The sequence below is a fragment of the Aotus nancymaae genome, unplaced genomic scaffold (genome assembly GCF_030222135.1).
Source record: "Aotus nancymaae isolate 86718 unplaced genomic scaffold, 86718_ANA_hifiasm-v0.15.2.pri h1tg000028l, whole genome shotgun sequence".
In the NCBI taxonomy this organism is placed as follows: domain Eukaryota; kingdom Metazoa; phylum Chordata; class Mammalia; order Primates; family Aotidae; genus Aotus; species Aotus nancymaae.
The window spans coordinates 29,901,495-29,915,724 of NW_026988441.1; the positions used below are offsets into that span (position 1 = coordinate 29,901,495).

The window sequence follows — 14,230 nt, forward strand, 5'->3', positions numbered from 1 at the left end:
AAACCACTCCCCCACCAATCTCCAATAAACATAGAAAGAAATAAATCCATGATCTGACAGTTAGCTTTATAGGGCCATATAGGGCATATTTTATTTTTTCATTCAGGCAGAGCTAATCCGGCTGATAAATTGTACCAAGAGAACACTTTACAAGCCAGATAAGAATTTATTCATAATAGGAACCACAATTAGCTGAAGAAGGGCCTGCTCTGCGATCTTTGCAGACAGTATTATGGAACAGAATGTTAACCTGGTACAGGGGATAGAGTTAGAGCAGAGATTGCCATTGATCTCAGAGGGTTTGATGGATTGTCTTTCCTTCCTAGGGAAGAACCAGGGCCCCTGTCGCCTGATGTTTTGCTCAGCAGCTTGCTGGCTGTATTCATGTGAGGATGTGGTAGGCTGTCTGTCATTTGCAGTTGCAGTACTCATAGACCACATTATCTAAAGTCTGAGGCCATTTTACTGGCCTTTTGAATGGATTCCTACCCTCTTTACTTAGGGAAGGTAGAAGACTGGATCTCTGTACCTTCGGTTTTAGCCTTCCTCAGGGCCCAGTCCCTCCACTGGAAAGTGAAGATGAAGTTGGGTTCACAGCTGGAACCCTTGGAGCTAGATGTATTTTGGAATTTTAGCTTATTAAGAGAAGTCACGTGGGATCTGGGGAAGTACCTTGTATTTAAATACACTAATTCTGCACTAAGTAGGACAAAGAAAGATTGTAAATGTCCTCACAGGTGAAAACGGCTCCAGTATAAGTTTTGGCACCACATTGGTGGAGAACACTTGGTCTTCAAACCCTTTTGGACCTGGGGGAATTGCAGAGAAAGGGATCTTGCCCACCTGCCCTATTGCCTGTAGTGAGGATGAAATGCGATCATTGCAGATAAAGGTTCTTAGCACCCTGCAGGGAAAGCACTTGTTCAGTGTTAGCTGCTGCTGCTCTAGTCTTAAGAGATAAGAGAGAGATTGTCAACAAATAAGAGAATGCCTACAAGCTATTAAAGGCGTAGGCTTTAATTTTCAGGTCATAAATTGACTCTGATGGGAAAGGCAAATACTGCCTCTTACGGTATCTGTCATAATTTTAGTGTTGAGAGAAAATTATTCAGAAGTATGTATTTCTAGCTGTCGGGTTTTTTTCTTAATGTAGTTGTAAAGCAAGTTTCAGGATTAGGATTAATCATAGCTGTAGGAGCAGTGGTTTCTGATAAAGGTTCAAGTTTTATTTACTTGGCACTAACTTGTTTTATTTCATTTATTTATTTATTTTGAGATGGAGTCTTGCTCTGTTGCCCAGGCTTGAGTGCAGTGGCATGATCTCTGCTCACTACAATCTCTGCCTCCTGGGTTCAAGCAGTTCTTGTGCCTCACCCTCCCAAGAACTTGGGGATTCCCAAGAATCGCCCCCATGCCCAGCCAATTTTTGTATTTTTACTAGAGATTGGGTTTCGCCATGTTGGCCAGGCTGGTCTCGAATTCCTGGCCTCAAGCAATCCACCCCCCTTGGCCTCCCAAAGTACTGTGAGTACAGGCATGAGCCACCACGTCCAGCCCTAATTCATTTTATGTTGAGAAATAGTTTGAGAGTTGAGAAGATAGGAAATTTTATGTACACATAATAATACTTATGTCCATATGAACATGCCAACCCCAAATAATTCCTTTTTTTTTTTTTTGAGATGGAGTTTCGCTCTTGTTACCCAGGCTGGAGTGCAATGGCGCGATCTCAGCTCACCGCAACCTCCGCCTCCTGGATTCAGGCAATTCTCCTGCCTCAGCCTCCTGAGTAGCTGGGATTACAGGCACACGCCAACATGCCCAGCTAATTTTTTGTATTTTTAGTAGAGACGGGGTTTCACCATGTTGACCAGGATGGTCTCAATCTCTTGACCTTGTGATCCACCCGCCTCGGCCTCCCAAAGTGCTGGGATTACAGGTGTGAGCCACTGCACCCGGCCCAAATAATTGCTTTTAATAAGTAATTGTTTTTTGGTTTTTTTTTGAGACAGGGTCTTGCTCTGTCACCCAGGCTGGAATGCAGTGGTGCAATCATAGGTCACTGTAGCCTCAACCTTCTGTGCTCAAGTGATACTCCCACCTCAGCCTCCCAAGTAACTAGGACTACAGGCGTATGCTGCCACAGCTGGCGTTTTTTTTTTTTGTAGAGACAAGGTTTCGCCCTATTACTCAGGCTGGTCACCTTATCCTCCCAAAGTGCTGGGATGACAGGCGTGAGCCACTGTGCCGGGCCCAGAAATAATTGTTAAACACACTTTTTAATGGGAAAACTAAAATATAAAGTAGTCTGTATGTCAGATTTAGGGCAGGGAGAGAGGGTATTATTTGCTTTAACATGGTTTTAAAGCTAACTTCCATCCTTGTTTGAATTCCAAGTGGCTCACCTTTCAGGGATTTGAATATTTTCTCATTTAACAGAATGATAACTTGGGTACTCATTTATCAAAATAGGTTGCTGACTTAAATGTTTAAAAATTTTTGCCGGGCGCGGTGGCTCACGCCTGTAATCCCAGCACTTTGGGAGGCCGAGGCGGGTGGATCACGAGGTCAAGAGATCGAGACCATCCTGGTCAACATGGTGAAACCCCATCTCTACTAAAAATACAAAAAATTAACTGGGCATGGTGGCGCGTGGTGGCGCGTGCCTGTAATCCCAGCTACTCAGGAGGCTGAGGCAGGAGAATTGCCTGAACCCAGGAGGCGGAGGTTGCGGTAAGCCGAGATCGCGCCATTGCACTCCAGCCTGGGTAACAAGAGCGAAACTCCGTCTCAAAAAAAAAAAAAAAAAAAAAATTGTTATTTGAGGCCAGGCTCTGTGGCTCACACCTGTAATCCCAGCACTTTGGGAGGCTCAGGAGGGTGGATTGCTTGAGCCTCAGAATTCAAGACCAGTCTTGGCAACATGATGAAACCCTATGTCTACAAACATTAGCTGGGCATGATGGCATAAACCAGTAGTCTCAGGTTGGGAGGCTAAGGCAGAAGGATTGTTTGAGCCTGGAAGGTCGAGGCTACAGTGAGCCATGATTGTGCCATTGCACTGCAGCCCGGGTGACAGAGCAACACCCTGTCTTTGAAAAGTAAAATAATTTTTTATCTAGTCCTCCTGGTATAGCAAGTTAAACAAAGCCTTCCTTTCCATTGGTTCATCTTTTTTGAAGGTCTAATTAAAGGGTGGAATCTACAGGTTTTGGTGGCTTCTCATTGAGAGAAGGGCCTGCCAGCAAGTCTATACCAAAGGGTAGCGTTAGGTCATTTCCCTGTGACTTGCATAGGGAAATTAACCCCACTGTCTTTATGTTTAGGCTTTGTCCAGGGATCTGAAACCACTTTGCAGTCGACATACTCGGACACCAGCGCTCAGCCCACCTGTGATTATGGTAAGTGTGTGCCTCTGGTGGGAACTGAAGTGTTCTGCAGAACAGTTCCTTGTCTTCTTAGTTGCCTTTGATGTCACCCTGTCATGCTTTTTTAAACCTAAACTTGTGTGAAATGGTGTGGCCATTTGAATAGCTAGTGCTTCCCTTTGGGGCAATTATGGGAAACATAGCTGTGTTCCTGAGCAAGTTAGGCTCTTTGATAAAAGGCCTGGCTTCAAATCCCCATGAGGGAGGGACTGGGAGTCAGAGTGGCCAATTAAAGTCCAAAGGAGGCCAGGCCCATGGCTCACACCTGTAATCCTGGCACTTTGGGAGGCTGAGGTGGGTGGATCACGAAGTCAGGAGATTGAGACTATCCTGGCCAACATGGTGAAAAACCCATCTCTACTAAAATACAAAAAATTTAGCCAGGTGTGGTGGTACATGCCTGTAGTCCCAACTACTCGGGAGGCTGAGGCAGAAGAATTGCATGAACCCGGAAGGCAGAGGTTGCAGTGAGCTGAGATTGCCCCACTGCACTCCAGCCTGGCGACAGAGCAAGACTCTGTCTCAAAAAAAAAAGTCCAAAGGATTGGTCCAGGAGAAAGCAAGCGATTAACTTAGTCCCAGCTTAGCGTGCGTTTCCTTGTTGTGGGAGAAAGAAGAGTGTGTGAATCTAGCAGCTTTTGGAGGCTTAGCCAGGCCACCTCAAGCCAGCAGGCTTCACATACACACAGTTGAGTGAAGATCTCTGATTGAGTTTTCAAGTGTGGACAGAAACACTTAATTCCCTAATTCAGAAGTAGCCACCAACAGGATTCACAGATGCTGTTTTGTGTGCTGTGGCAGCCCAGAACTGCTGATAAAGCTGGTCTTTGCTTGTTTGTGACTCTAGGGGTGTGTGTTGAGAAGGAACTCTCTTTGGAATTAATGGGGATAATGTTCTAATTACTGAGATGGGTAATTTCATTTACTACCAAGCTGGGGAAAGACTGATCCTGCACAGCTAGCATGCCCTCAGGGGTCACTGCATAAAGGGACTTAAGTAAGCTCCCCAAGTATCAGCAGCTAGTCCCAGGAAGAGGGAAGACTTAAAATGTTTTGAAATTGGGTGAGAAGGTATCAGATATTTCATAAATGAGGAGAAACTTGGTTTGCTTGGCTTCCCTGCCCTGCCCTCCTTGCCTCTCCATTTTCATCAAATGTAGTCCCTAACTGCACATCCTTTTGAATTCTTTTTTCCCTCTGGGTTACATATTCTGGGTACAGGCCATTTCTCGGATGTGCCATTTGCAAATATTTTCTCCCGTGCTGTGGCTTGTCTATTTACTCTCTGTCAGTGTCTTTGAAAGAACACAAGTTGTTAATTTTGAAGCCCAATTCAATCTTTTCTTTAATAGATCATGATTTTGGTTTTATATCTAAGAAATGTATAAAATTTTCTTTTTAATTTTCTTTTAGGTGTTTTCGTTGTGGGTTTTATGTTTAGTCTGTGATCCATATTGAGTTAATTTTTCTAAAAGGTGTGCAGTATAGGTTAAGGCTTCTTCTGTTGCATATAGATATGCAATTGTTTCAGCACCATTTGTTGAAAAAACAATTTTTTCTTTATTGGATTGCCTTCCTACCTTTACTGAAAACCTATTGACCATATATTGTGGGTCTGTTTCCAGACTCTCGGACTTCATTCTGTTCCATTGGTCTAGACATCTAAACTTTCTTCAGAAACAGTCTTTTTGTATTTTTAGTAGAGACTGGTTTCACCATGTTGGCCAGACTGGTCTCAAAACTCCTGACTTCACGCAATCCACCTGCCTCGGCCTCCCAAAGTGCTGGGATTACAGGCGTGAGCCACCACACCTGGCCCAGAAATACAGTCTTGATTACTGGATAGTAGTAATCTTGAAATGTGAGTCCTCCAGGTTTGTTCTTTTTTCCAATATTGTTAGTTTCTTTGCTTTTTACATATAAATTTTAGAATCTGTTTGTCAAGTTTTAAAAAAATTTCTCCTGAGATTTTGAGTGAGAGAGGCTTGAGTCTATAGATCTATCAAATTATAGAATCTATAGATCAGTTTGAGATTAGTTTGAGAAAATTGATTCTTAACAACATCAAGTCTTCTGATTCATGAACACAGTATGCCACTTCACTGATGTAGGTCTTTGACTTATTAGTGTTTTGTAGTTTTCAACATAGATCCTCCACATATTTTGTTAAATTTACGCTTTAGTTTTTCATGCTTTTAGTACTATAGTACTTTAAAAATTTCCAATTCATTGCTGATATTTAGAAATTTGATCACTATTTGACTTGTAGTTTTACCTTGTAATATTTGCAATTTGATATATAGATTGACCTTGTAATAAACCTTGCTAAGCTCGCTTATTCTAGTAGCTCTTTTGTAGATTTGTTTCAGATTTTTTTACATACACAATTGTTGTGAAAGAATAGAAATAGATTTATTTTTCCTTCTGACTTGAATTGCAAAAACAATATAACATTTAATAACATTTTGAAAAATTGTCAACCAAGACCCTGCCATGTTAATATTTAATTTTTGTCAGCTTACTAATTACATGTCGTTTAATAATTTATAGGTGGATAGAATTGTGAGTCCTGCTTTATTTTGTTGGTTTTTTTTTTTTAAGATATGGTCTCATTCAGTCACCCACTGGAGTACAGTGGCACGATTTCGGCTCACTGCAACCTCCACCTCCCTGCAACCTCCACCTCCCAGGCACAGGCGGTCCTCCCACCTCAGCCTCCCGAGTAATTGGGACTATAGGCATGCCCTACCACACCCAGCTAATTTTTGTATTTTTTGTAGAGATAGGGTTTCACTGTGTTGCCCAGGCTGGTCTCAACCTCCTGGGCTCAAGTGATCTGCCTTGCCTGCCCCACCTCCCAAAGTGGTAGGATTATAGGTGTGAGCCACTGCACCCAGCTGGTCCTCCTTTACTTTATGTTAGAAGCATTTCCTTGTACTATATAAGGCATAGTAAATTCTTTTTTTATGCTTACATGATATGTCACTAAGTAGGTAGGCTATAATCTGATCAACTATTACCTTAAAGTTGAATATTGAATGGTTTTCTATTTTTGGTCCATAAATATCACTTACTGTGACCATTGTTCTTTTTTCTTTTAAAAATTATGTCCTTGGTCAGGTGCGGTGGCTCACGCCTATAATCCCAGCACTCTGAGAGGCTGAGATGGGAGGATCGCTTGAGCCCCCAGGAGTTTGAGACCAGCCTGGGCAACATGGTACAACCCTATCTCTACAAAAAACAGAAAAAATTAGCCAGGGATGGTGGTGCATGCCTGTAGTCCCAGCCACTCCAGAGGCTGAGGCAGAAAGGTCACTTGAACCCGGGAATTCAAGGCTGCAGTGAGCTGTAATCACACCACAACACTCCAGTCTGGGGGACAGAGCACCTTGTCTCAAAATATGTATATATATATATATATATATCTTTAAGGATATCTTTAAGGATATGTGTATATATATATTCTTAAAATTTCCTTTGTCAACCATGATCTCATCCCTTCTGGGGATGGAAATGAATTGGGGTGTTCTTTCAGAAAGAGCAGGTCTTGGGGAGTCCCTAAACACTAGTCTAGATGAAGGCTTCTTTTTGAAGGGACATAGCTGGGGTGTCGCATCAAGGAGTCTGGGTTGCTCCAGGCATAGCAAGTGGCACATAGTGAGTGTTTTCCTGTAGGGACTCCTGAGAGTTGGCCATTGTGGGAGGCCCTGCCTGTCTTTAAAACGTAAAGTGTTATTCACAGGGTCGATGCCTGCTTCCTTTCCTTGTGCCTCCTCACTCTGTTCTGGCAGATCCTCAGCAGGTGAAGCCCGTGGTGACTACGTAGTAGCCTCACAAACAGCCGTGATGGATCTGCCTTTGCCTCCCTATGCTGTTTTCTTTAGAATAGCTAGTGCCCACCATCCTTGGTACAGTCATGTGGCCAGGTGTACAGTAGCTGCCCGGGCTACCTGTGTGGTGTTCTTTCTTTTTTTTTTATGGAGTCTTAACTCTGTCGCCCAGGCTGGAATGCAGTGGCTTGAACTCGGTTCACTGCAGTCTCCGCCTGCAATCCTCCTGCCTCAGCCTCCCAAGTAGCTGGGACTACAAGCATGCGCCACCAGGCCCAGCTAAATTTTTTTGTATTTTTAGTAGAGACGGGGTTTCACCATGTTGGCCAGGATGATCTCGATCTCCTGACCTCATGATCCACCCGCCTCAGCCTTCCAAAGTGCTGGGATTACAGGTGTGAGCCACCGCGCCCGGCCAAGGGTTCAAGCAATTCTTGTGCCTCAGCCTCCTGAGTACCTGGGACTACAGGTGTGCACCACCACGCCCAGCTAACTTTTGTGTTTTTGGTAGAAATGGGGTTTCACCATATCGGCCAGGCTGGTTTCACACTCCTGATCTCAGGTGATCTGCCCACCTTGGCCTCCCAAAGTGCTAGGATTACAGGCTTGGGCCATTGTGCCTGGCCTTACGCATTGCTCTTTATGTGGCTCTGCCAGCCTCTCTTGCCTGTCAGAATGGCTCCTTAGCCATTCTTTCCTCAGCCACCACTCCTGGCTGACCCATGCTGCTCTCTGGCTATTAGCGTCTCCCTTACCAACAAGCAGGTCTCCGTGCCTGAGCAGTGCCTGGGACTGCAAGCCTCTGTTCCTGTGCTCAGGGGATGCATCAACAATTAGATGAGAAGCCTCTGTTTCGGTTTCTCCAGCCCAAGAGTTTTTGTTTTGTGAGCTCTCTTGTTAAACATAGTGGTCATCAGCAGTTCCTCAGCTTCTCTCCAACTTCTTCCCATTCTGTTTCTGCACTGGGTTGTAGAGGAACCCCAGTGCAAGACAACAGCCTGCCTGTTCCCTCTTTCTCTTCTTTTCAGTTGACTTACACTCATCCTGCTCTGGTCTGGCTTCTGGCATTCGTTGTCCTGCTGTCTGTCTCACTGAGCTTTGGTCCCCTGCCCTGGGGATAAGCATGTCCTCTGCAGGGCAGAGATGACATGGAATTGGAAGCAACTATTGGGTCTCACTAGAGACCCAGGGAAGTGGGTCACCTGCTCTGTGCCCTCCTTTGGGGAACTGTGTGTTTGACTCAGAGTTCCCAGGGGACTTTACACTGTGTCCGTTCTCAGTAGCTTTATGTTCCTGAAGGAATGAAGTTTTATTGTGTGTTGTGATTGAATCCAGAGCATATTAAGTTTATAATCCAGATCATTCTCTCCACAGCTTTTCTAAGGCAAGAGGTTGCCTCTTGGGCTTCTCCCACTGATGTGTTCCAACACAGCACAGTTTACAATTCAAGGGCTTGTTGGCCCTCCCTTTTAAGGCAGAGTCTTGGGGGACTGGGATTGGGTTTTCTGCTGTAAACTGATTAGCGCTTAGCCTGGGTCATGGAGGTCATCTTCTAATTCTGGCTCTAATCGAGGAGTATAGCAGCCAAGTTCCTTAGTTGAGAGTGTTGGGAACAGGAGGCTCCTTAAATAACAGATGCTCAGAGCCACAGGCAGCCAGGCACCAGGGCAGCAAGTAGTCTGGGTCATTTGCACAGTGCTCACCAGCTCGAGGCTTCTCAGTTAGGAGAGGTGCAGCCTGCTCTGACCAGTCACATCCTGGGAATAATTGTCTTTGTGCTTGAATTAAGCTCTTGTATTGTAAGCAAGTATAGATGTAATTGCCCTTTTACTTTTTGTAGGATATGGAACTTGGAACTCTGGGACAAACAGAGGCAAGTATCATTCCTTTGATCGCTGTCTATCCCTTGGGGTTGTTCTGGCTGTTTCTCTGCTGCTGCCCCACTTGGCCAAGGTTGGGAGCGGGGAGGGAGCATGTTTCTGGGGTTACCTGCTCCTTAACAGGAGGCCCTCATCAGAATGGCAAGGGCCAGAGCTGGGCGCAGTGGCTCATGCCTGTAATCCTAGCACTTTGGGAGGCTGAGGTGGGTGGATCACCTGAGGTCAGGAGTTCAAAACCAGCCTGGCCATCATGGTAAAACCCCATCTTTAAAAAAAAAAAAAAAAAGAATGGCAAGGGCCCATCCAGCCTCAGTGGCTAGAGTCTCCTATCTCTGTGATAGAAGGTGCCCTTGTATATGTGTTTGTCTCTGTCTGCCTCCCCTCTGCCTGCCCCTACCGTCTGTCTGTCTCTGTCTCCCTCACTGCAGGCTACGAGGGCTATGGCTATGGCTATGGCTATGGCCAGGATAACACCACCAACTATGGGTATGGTATGGCCACTTCACACTCTTGGGAAATGCCTAGCTCTGACACAAATGCAAACACTAGTGCCTCGGGTAGCGCCAGTGCCGATTCCGTTTTATCCAGAATTAATCAGCGCTTAGATATGGTGCCGCATTTGGAGACAGACATGATACAAGGAGGCGTGTACGGCTCAGGTGGAGAAAGGTGAGTGGAACCCCTGCCTAGGGGCTGAGGCTCTGCAGGGGCGGCTTCTGCCTGCTGCCTGCTGCCTCTTCCTCTCTCAGTGTGCCTCTGTGTCTGCTTCCTCCCCCTACTTGGTGCTGCTGTGGCTCCCAGCGGGGTCTGTTGCACTTCCCATCTCTGACTTGTGTCTCCTCTCACCCATCCTCAACCCCTGCCACACTGCCTGGTGGTCAGTCTTTCCCCAGCTTGGAGTGGGAGGAACAAGCCCAGATTGGGCTGACTTCACTGTGCCCTCAAAAACAAAGTGTTCAGACTCCCCTCCCTCCAAGGACAGCCATTTGGAATTCTCTCAAGACTTTGCCTCCTGTGCAGTGTCAGGGCAGGACAGATGGAGTTTGGTGTGAAGGGTGGGACCAGCCTTTGGGGCTGATCACTGCGAGCTGGGCCACCCCCATGTAAGGGTCGGGGCTGGTGTGGGCAATTCCTGGTTTCTCTCCTGTGCCTTACAAATGTGTACCTGATGGAAGCACCCCTGTGAGGAACTGTTGCTGTCCTCATTTTGCAGGTGGGGAAACAGAAGTGCAGGCAGGTCATACCCCAAAGGCACGCAGCAAGTACATGGTGGGGCTGGGCCTCACGCACCAGATCTGCCCTAATCCAAAGCATCATGCTGTGGGCGTTTGCCATTAACTGAACTGGACTTAGCCCAGGAGTGCTTGTGCCCAGTGCGAGGCTTCAGTGAGGAGGGTGGGTGTATCTGTAGCAGGGGATAGAGTGAGCTTCAACTAACAGATGAGTGAAAGCTGAGAGTCGGGAGTCACCTGACGAGGCACTGGTGGGGCCAAATGAGGCCCCAGGGCTGTAGTGTCAGGGCATGGGACAGGCACAAGGGGACTCACTGGTGGGGCCAAATGAGGCCCCAGGGCTGTAGTGTCAGGGCATGGGACAGGCACAAGGGGACTTGATGCCATGGGCTCTGTAACTCCTGGCCCAACAGCTGCAGCACTTGGAGCTAAAGGCTTGGTGTATGGGGCTTGGGCTTGTGTTGTTGCTGTGCACCTTCTTGCCACAGCCTGGAGCCAGGGATCGGGGTAAGCAGAGCGGTGGTAGCACCAACTACTGCTCTTACAGCTGCTGGTGCCTCCTGGTGGCCTGGGTTTAGGAAAGAGAGTGTAAGGGGAGCCCTTGTGCCTGTGAGGTGTGTGGGTTCCAGGCCTGTGGGGGTGTGGGCTGTGGGCTGCAGTCATGGTTAAAAGCTCTCTAAGTGCCCTCTGTGTCCTGGGAGGAGGTCTGGCCTGCCTTCCCAGTTTCAATATAGGGTATATAGAGTTTGGTGTCTGGCTCTGGGCTCCAGTCTTGATGTAATACAGCTCTTTTTCTAGCTCCTGGGCAAGCTTAGTGTCTTTCCTGTGAAATACTCACCCTTTTGTCTCAGTTATTTTGGTAATGAGGGACTTTGCAGGGTTTGAAGGTTCCCCAGTCATAAGGGACAAGAACACAGTGTTTCCCATGGGCATCATCAGCCTTGTTGGCTGCACATTCATTGTGCTGGAGCTGCCTGTGTCCTGCAGGGTGCTGAGATGCTCCGCCCTGCCCCACTGGGAGCAGCCTCTGGCATTGCAGCTCCCACAGATGGTGCACATGTTCCCAAGGGCTGTGGAGCAACTCTACCCCTTGTTGAGACTCACTGGACTAGAGCCTCCACCCCAGTTTTCAGTCCTTCTTAGGGTCCCCAAGCCAGTGTATGGCTACATTCAAGCTTGGGGCAGTGGTGCCCCTAGATAAGCTGAGAGGCTGGAACTTTTTAATTGGCTTTTCTGAACATTGAGCCTCCCCACCAGGACAGGGTGGGTGCTGGACTGGGAGATTGTGGGGAGAGCCTGGAGGTGAGGGACCCTGAGGGGCTCCACCTGATGCTTGCCCCATGCCTCTGCAGGTATGAATCCTATGAGGCCTGTGACTCAAGGGCCGTCCTGAGTGAGCGTGACCTGTATCGGTCAGGCTATGACTACAGCGAGCTTGACCCTGAGATGGAAATGACCTATGAGGGCCAATACGACGCCTACCGTGACCAGTTCCGCATGCGTGGCAGCGACACCTTTGGTCCCAGGGCACAGGGCTGGGCCCGGGATGCCCGGAGCGGCCGGCCGATGGCCTCGGGCTATGGGCGCATGTGGGAAGACCCCATGGGGGCCCGGGGCCAGTGCATGTCTGGTGCCTCTCGGCTGCCCTCCCTCTTCTCCCAGAACATCATCCCCGAGTACGGCATGTTCCAGGGAATGCGAGGTGGGGGCGCCTTCCCAGGCGGCTCCCGCTTTGGCTTTGGGTTTGGCAATGGCATGAAACAGATGAGGCGGACCTGGAAGACCTGGACCACAGCAGACTTCCGGGTGAGTGGAGGCGGCCTTCCCCTCTGGGAAGCTTAATTCCTGCTGGGGTGGAGCTAAGGGCCGGGAGCCATGCTCCCTGACACGGCTTCCCCTCTTATTACCCAGACCAAGAAGAAGAAGAGAAAGCAGGGCGGCAGTCCTGATGAGCCAGATAGCAAAGCCACCCGCACGGACTGCTCGGACAACAGCGATTCAGACAATGGTGAGCTAGATAGGTGGTACTGGGCAGCTGCCCCATGCCTCCCAGGGCTCCTGGGCTGAGCTTACCTCTTCCCTTTCAGATGAGGGCACCGAGGGGGAAGCCACAGAGGGACCTGAAGGGACCGAGGCCTTGGAGAAGGGCTCCAGAGTGGTAAGTGGCCCTGGCTGGGCATTTTCTGTCTGCAGGGAGGGCGAGCTGGGCTGAAGAGTGGTGCTCTGCCTGGGAGCCAGAGGCAGTGCTGTGTCAGCTCTGTGTGCATGGTGACCAGCATGGGGAGGCAGTGTGGTCTGGCAGAAAGCATAGGCTGCCAAGCTGGAGGCACAGTTTCCTTGTTGGAAAATGGGACAAGCCTCCTGTGCACCAGGTAGTGGGAGGATGTGAGGTTCCTGGCACGTAGCTGGACCTTGTCATTTACAGCTATTGTAAGTAACTGGGCTACTCTGAGCCACCCTGCCTATGGGATAGCCCTGCTCTGTCTGTGGAGCAAGCAGCCATTTTGCTATATACTGTTGCTCTAATAAACTTGGTTTCTTTAAAAAGAAAAGAAAGGCACCTGTTTTAAAGTTGGAATTTGAAATTGTTAGGATGGAGAGGACGAGGAGGGAAAAGAGGATGGGAGAGAAGAAGGAAAAGAGGATCCAGAAAAGGGTGAGTTTTCCTGGGGTGCCTGGTGCTGGGGCGGCTCTTCCAGGGGTCACAGCGGGTGGGACCCAGCTGAGGGCAGGGTTGTGGCAGATATGCGGCCAGTTGGGGACCTCCCTTGTGGCCCCGGGTGTGCACTGGCAGGGGGCTTTCTTTCGCCACCTCCTCCACCTTCCCACCCTTCCCACTCTGCCTCCTTCTTCCCTGGTGGAGGCTGTGTATGGTGGTGACCCCTGCCTAGCACATTGGTTTTGCCTTCAGATGGGGGCAGTGAGTAAAAGTGTGGGGAACCCCAGGCACACCCCCTGCCCTCAGTCCCTCAGTAATGCGCAGTTCCGAGTCCTCAGTGGCTGGTGTCCGAGCTGGGACCCTCGGTGCAGTTTTTACGGCTCTGGTGTGCGTGTCCTCTCCCTTAGCGCCTCTCCAGCCCCTGTTGGGAGTCCGTGTCCCCCCACCTGAGTGATGAGCGCCAGCAGGTACCTAACAGCAAATCCAGCCTCAGCCCACTGTTGCCGCGGTGCCCGGTCGGGGGTGGGCAGGGCCATGTGAGCAGCCTCCCTGCATCCCACCACCTGGCCCCTCTGAACATGTGCCGGTGTCCCCACCAAGATAGCCCCTCTTTGCTTTCCAGCATCCTCTTGGCCTACTGCACAGAGAGCGTGGGTGTCCTGGAGAGTGGAGGGGTCAGCACCTGGCTCCCATTCCTTGGGGCCTAGGCCAAACCCACTCCCTGCCCAGCCCAGGATACCCAGCCCTGCTCATAGCCAGAGGCCTTGCTTGGACATCTATTCTCGATGGACCCTCTGTAGTGGACAGTGGATGTTTTAGCCAGAGGTCACAGGGCCTGCCCTGTCCTGGCAGAGCCAAACTGGTGACAGTGCCCATCTGCTCCCACAGGGGCCCTGACCACCCAGGATGAGAACGACCAGACCAAGCGCAAGTTGCAGGCAGGCAAGAAGAGTCAGGACAAGCAGAAAAAGCGGCAGCGAGACCGAATGGTGGAAAGGTAACCAGCTTCCCTCCACCCCTCTGCCTCTGCCTCGCTGTGAGGCCACTGCCAGGAGAACAGGGCCATAGCTCTGCCAGCTCGCCGCCCTCTGGCCTCCCTTGGGAGCCACCACTTGCTCAGCCGTGCATGGACCCTGCTTCCCGCCAGGCCTAGCTCCCAAGGTCTGACTCATCCCCTGCCCCTCTGTGGCCGCCTGGCGAC

General features: G+C 49.2%; 1 protein-coding gene across 2 annotated transcripts in view; it reads left to right on the forward strand.

Annotated features, from left to right (window-relative positions):
- Nucleotides 1-14,230, forward strand: part of AKAP8L (A-kinase anchoring protein 8 like) — a 33,547-nt gene that overhangs the window by 4,751 nt on the left and 14,566 nt on the right. The window contains exons 2-10 of one of the 2 annotated variants that reach the window (XM_012457770.3): nucleotides 3,327-3,401; nucleotides 9,099-9,131; nucleotides 9,567-9,624; nucleotides 9,727-9,807; nucleotides 11,723-12,176; nucleotides 12,282-12,378; nucleotides 12,458-12,528; nucleotides 12,963-13,026; nucleotides 13,918-14,026. In XM_012457770.3, coding sequence (XP_012313193.1) covers nucleotides 3,327-3,401; nucleotides 9,099-9,131; nucleotides 9,567-9,624; nucleotides 9,727-9,807; nucleotides 11,723-12,176; nucleotides 12,282-12,378; nucleotides 12,458-12,528; nucleotides 12,963-13,026; nucleotides 13,918-14,026 — 1,042 coding nt within the window. Of the gene's footprint in view, nucleotides 1-3,326; nucleotides 3,402-9,098; nucleotides 9,132-9,566; nucleotides 9,808-11,722; nucleotides 12,177-12,281; nucleotides 12,379-12,457; nucleotides 12,529-12,962; nucleotides 13,027-13,917; nucleotides 14,027-14,230 lie in introns of both variants that reach the window. The other variant, XM_012457769.3, reaches the window with a different exon arrangement.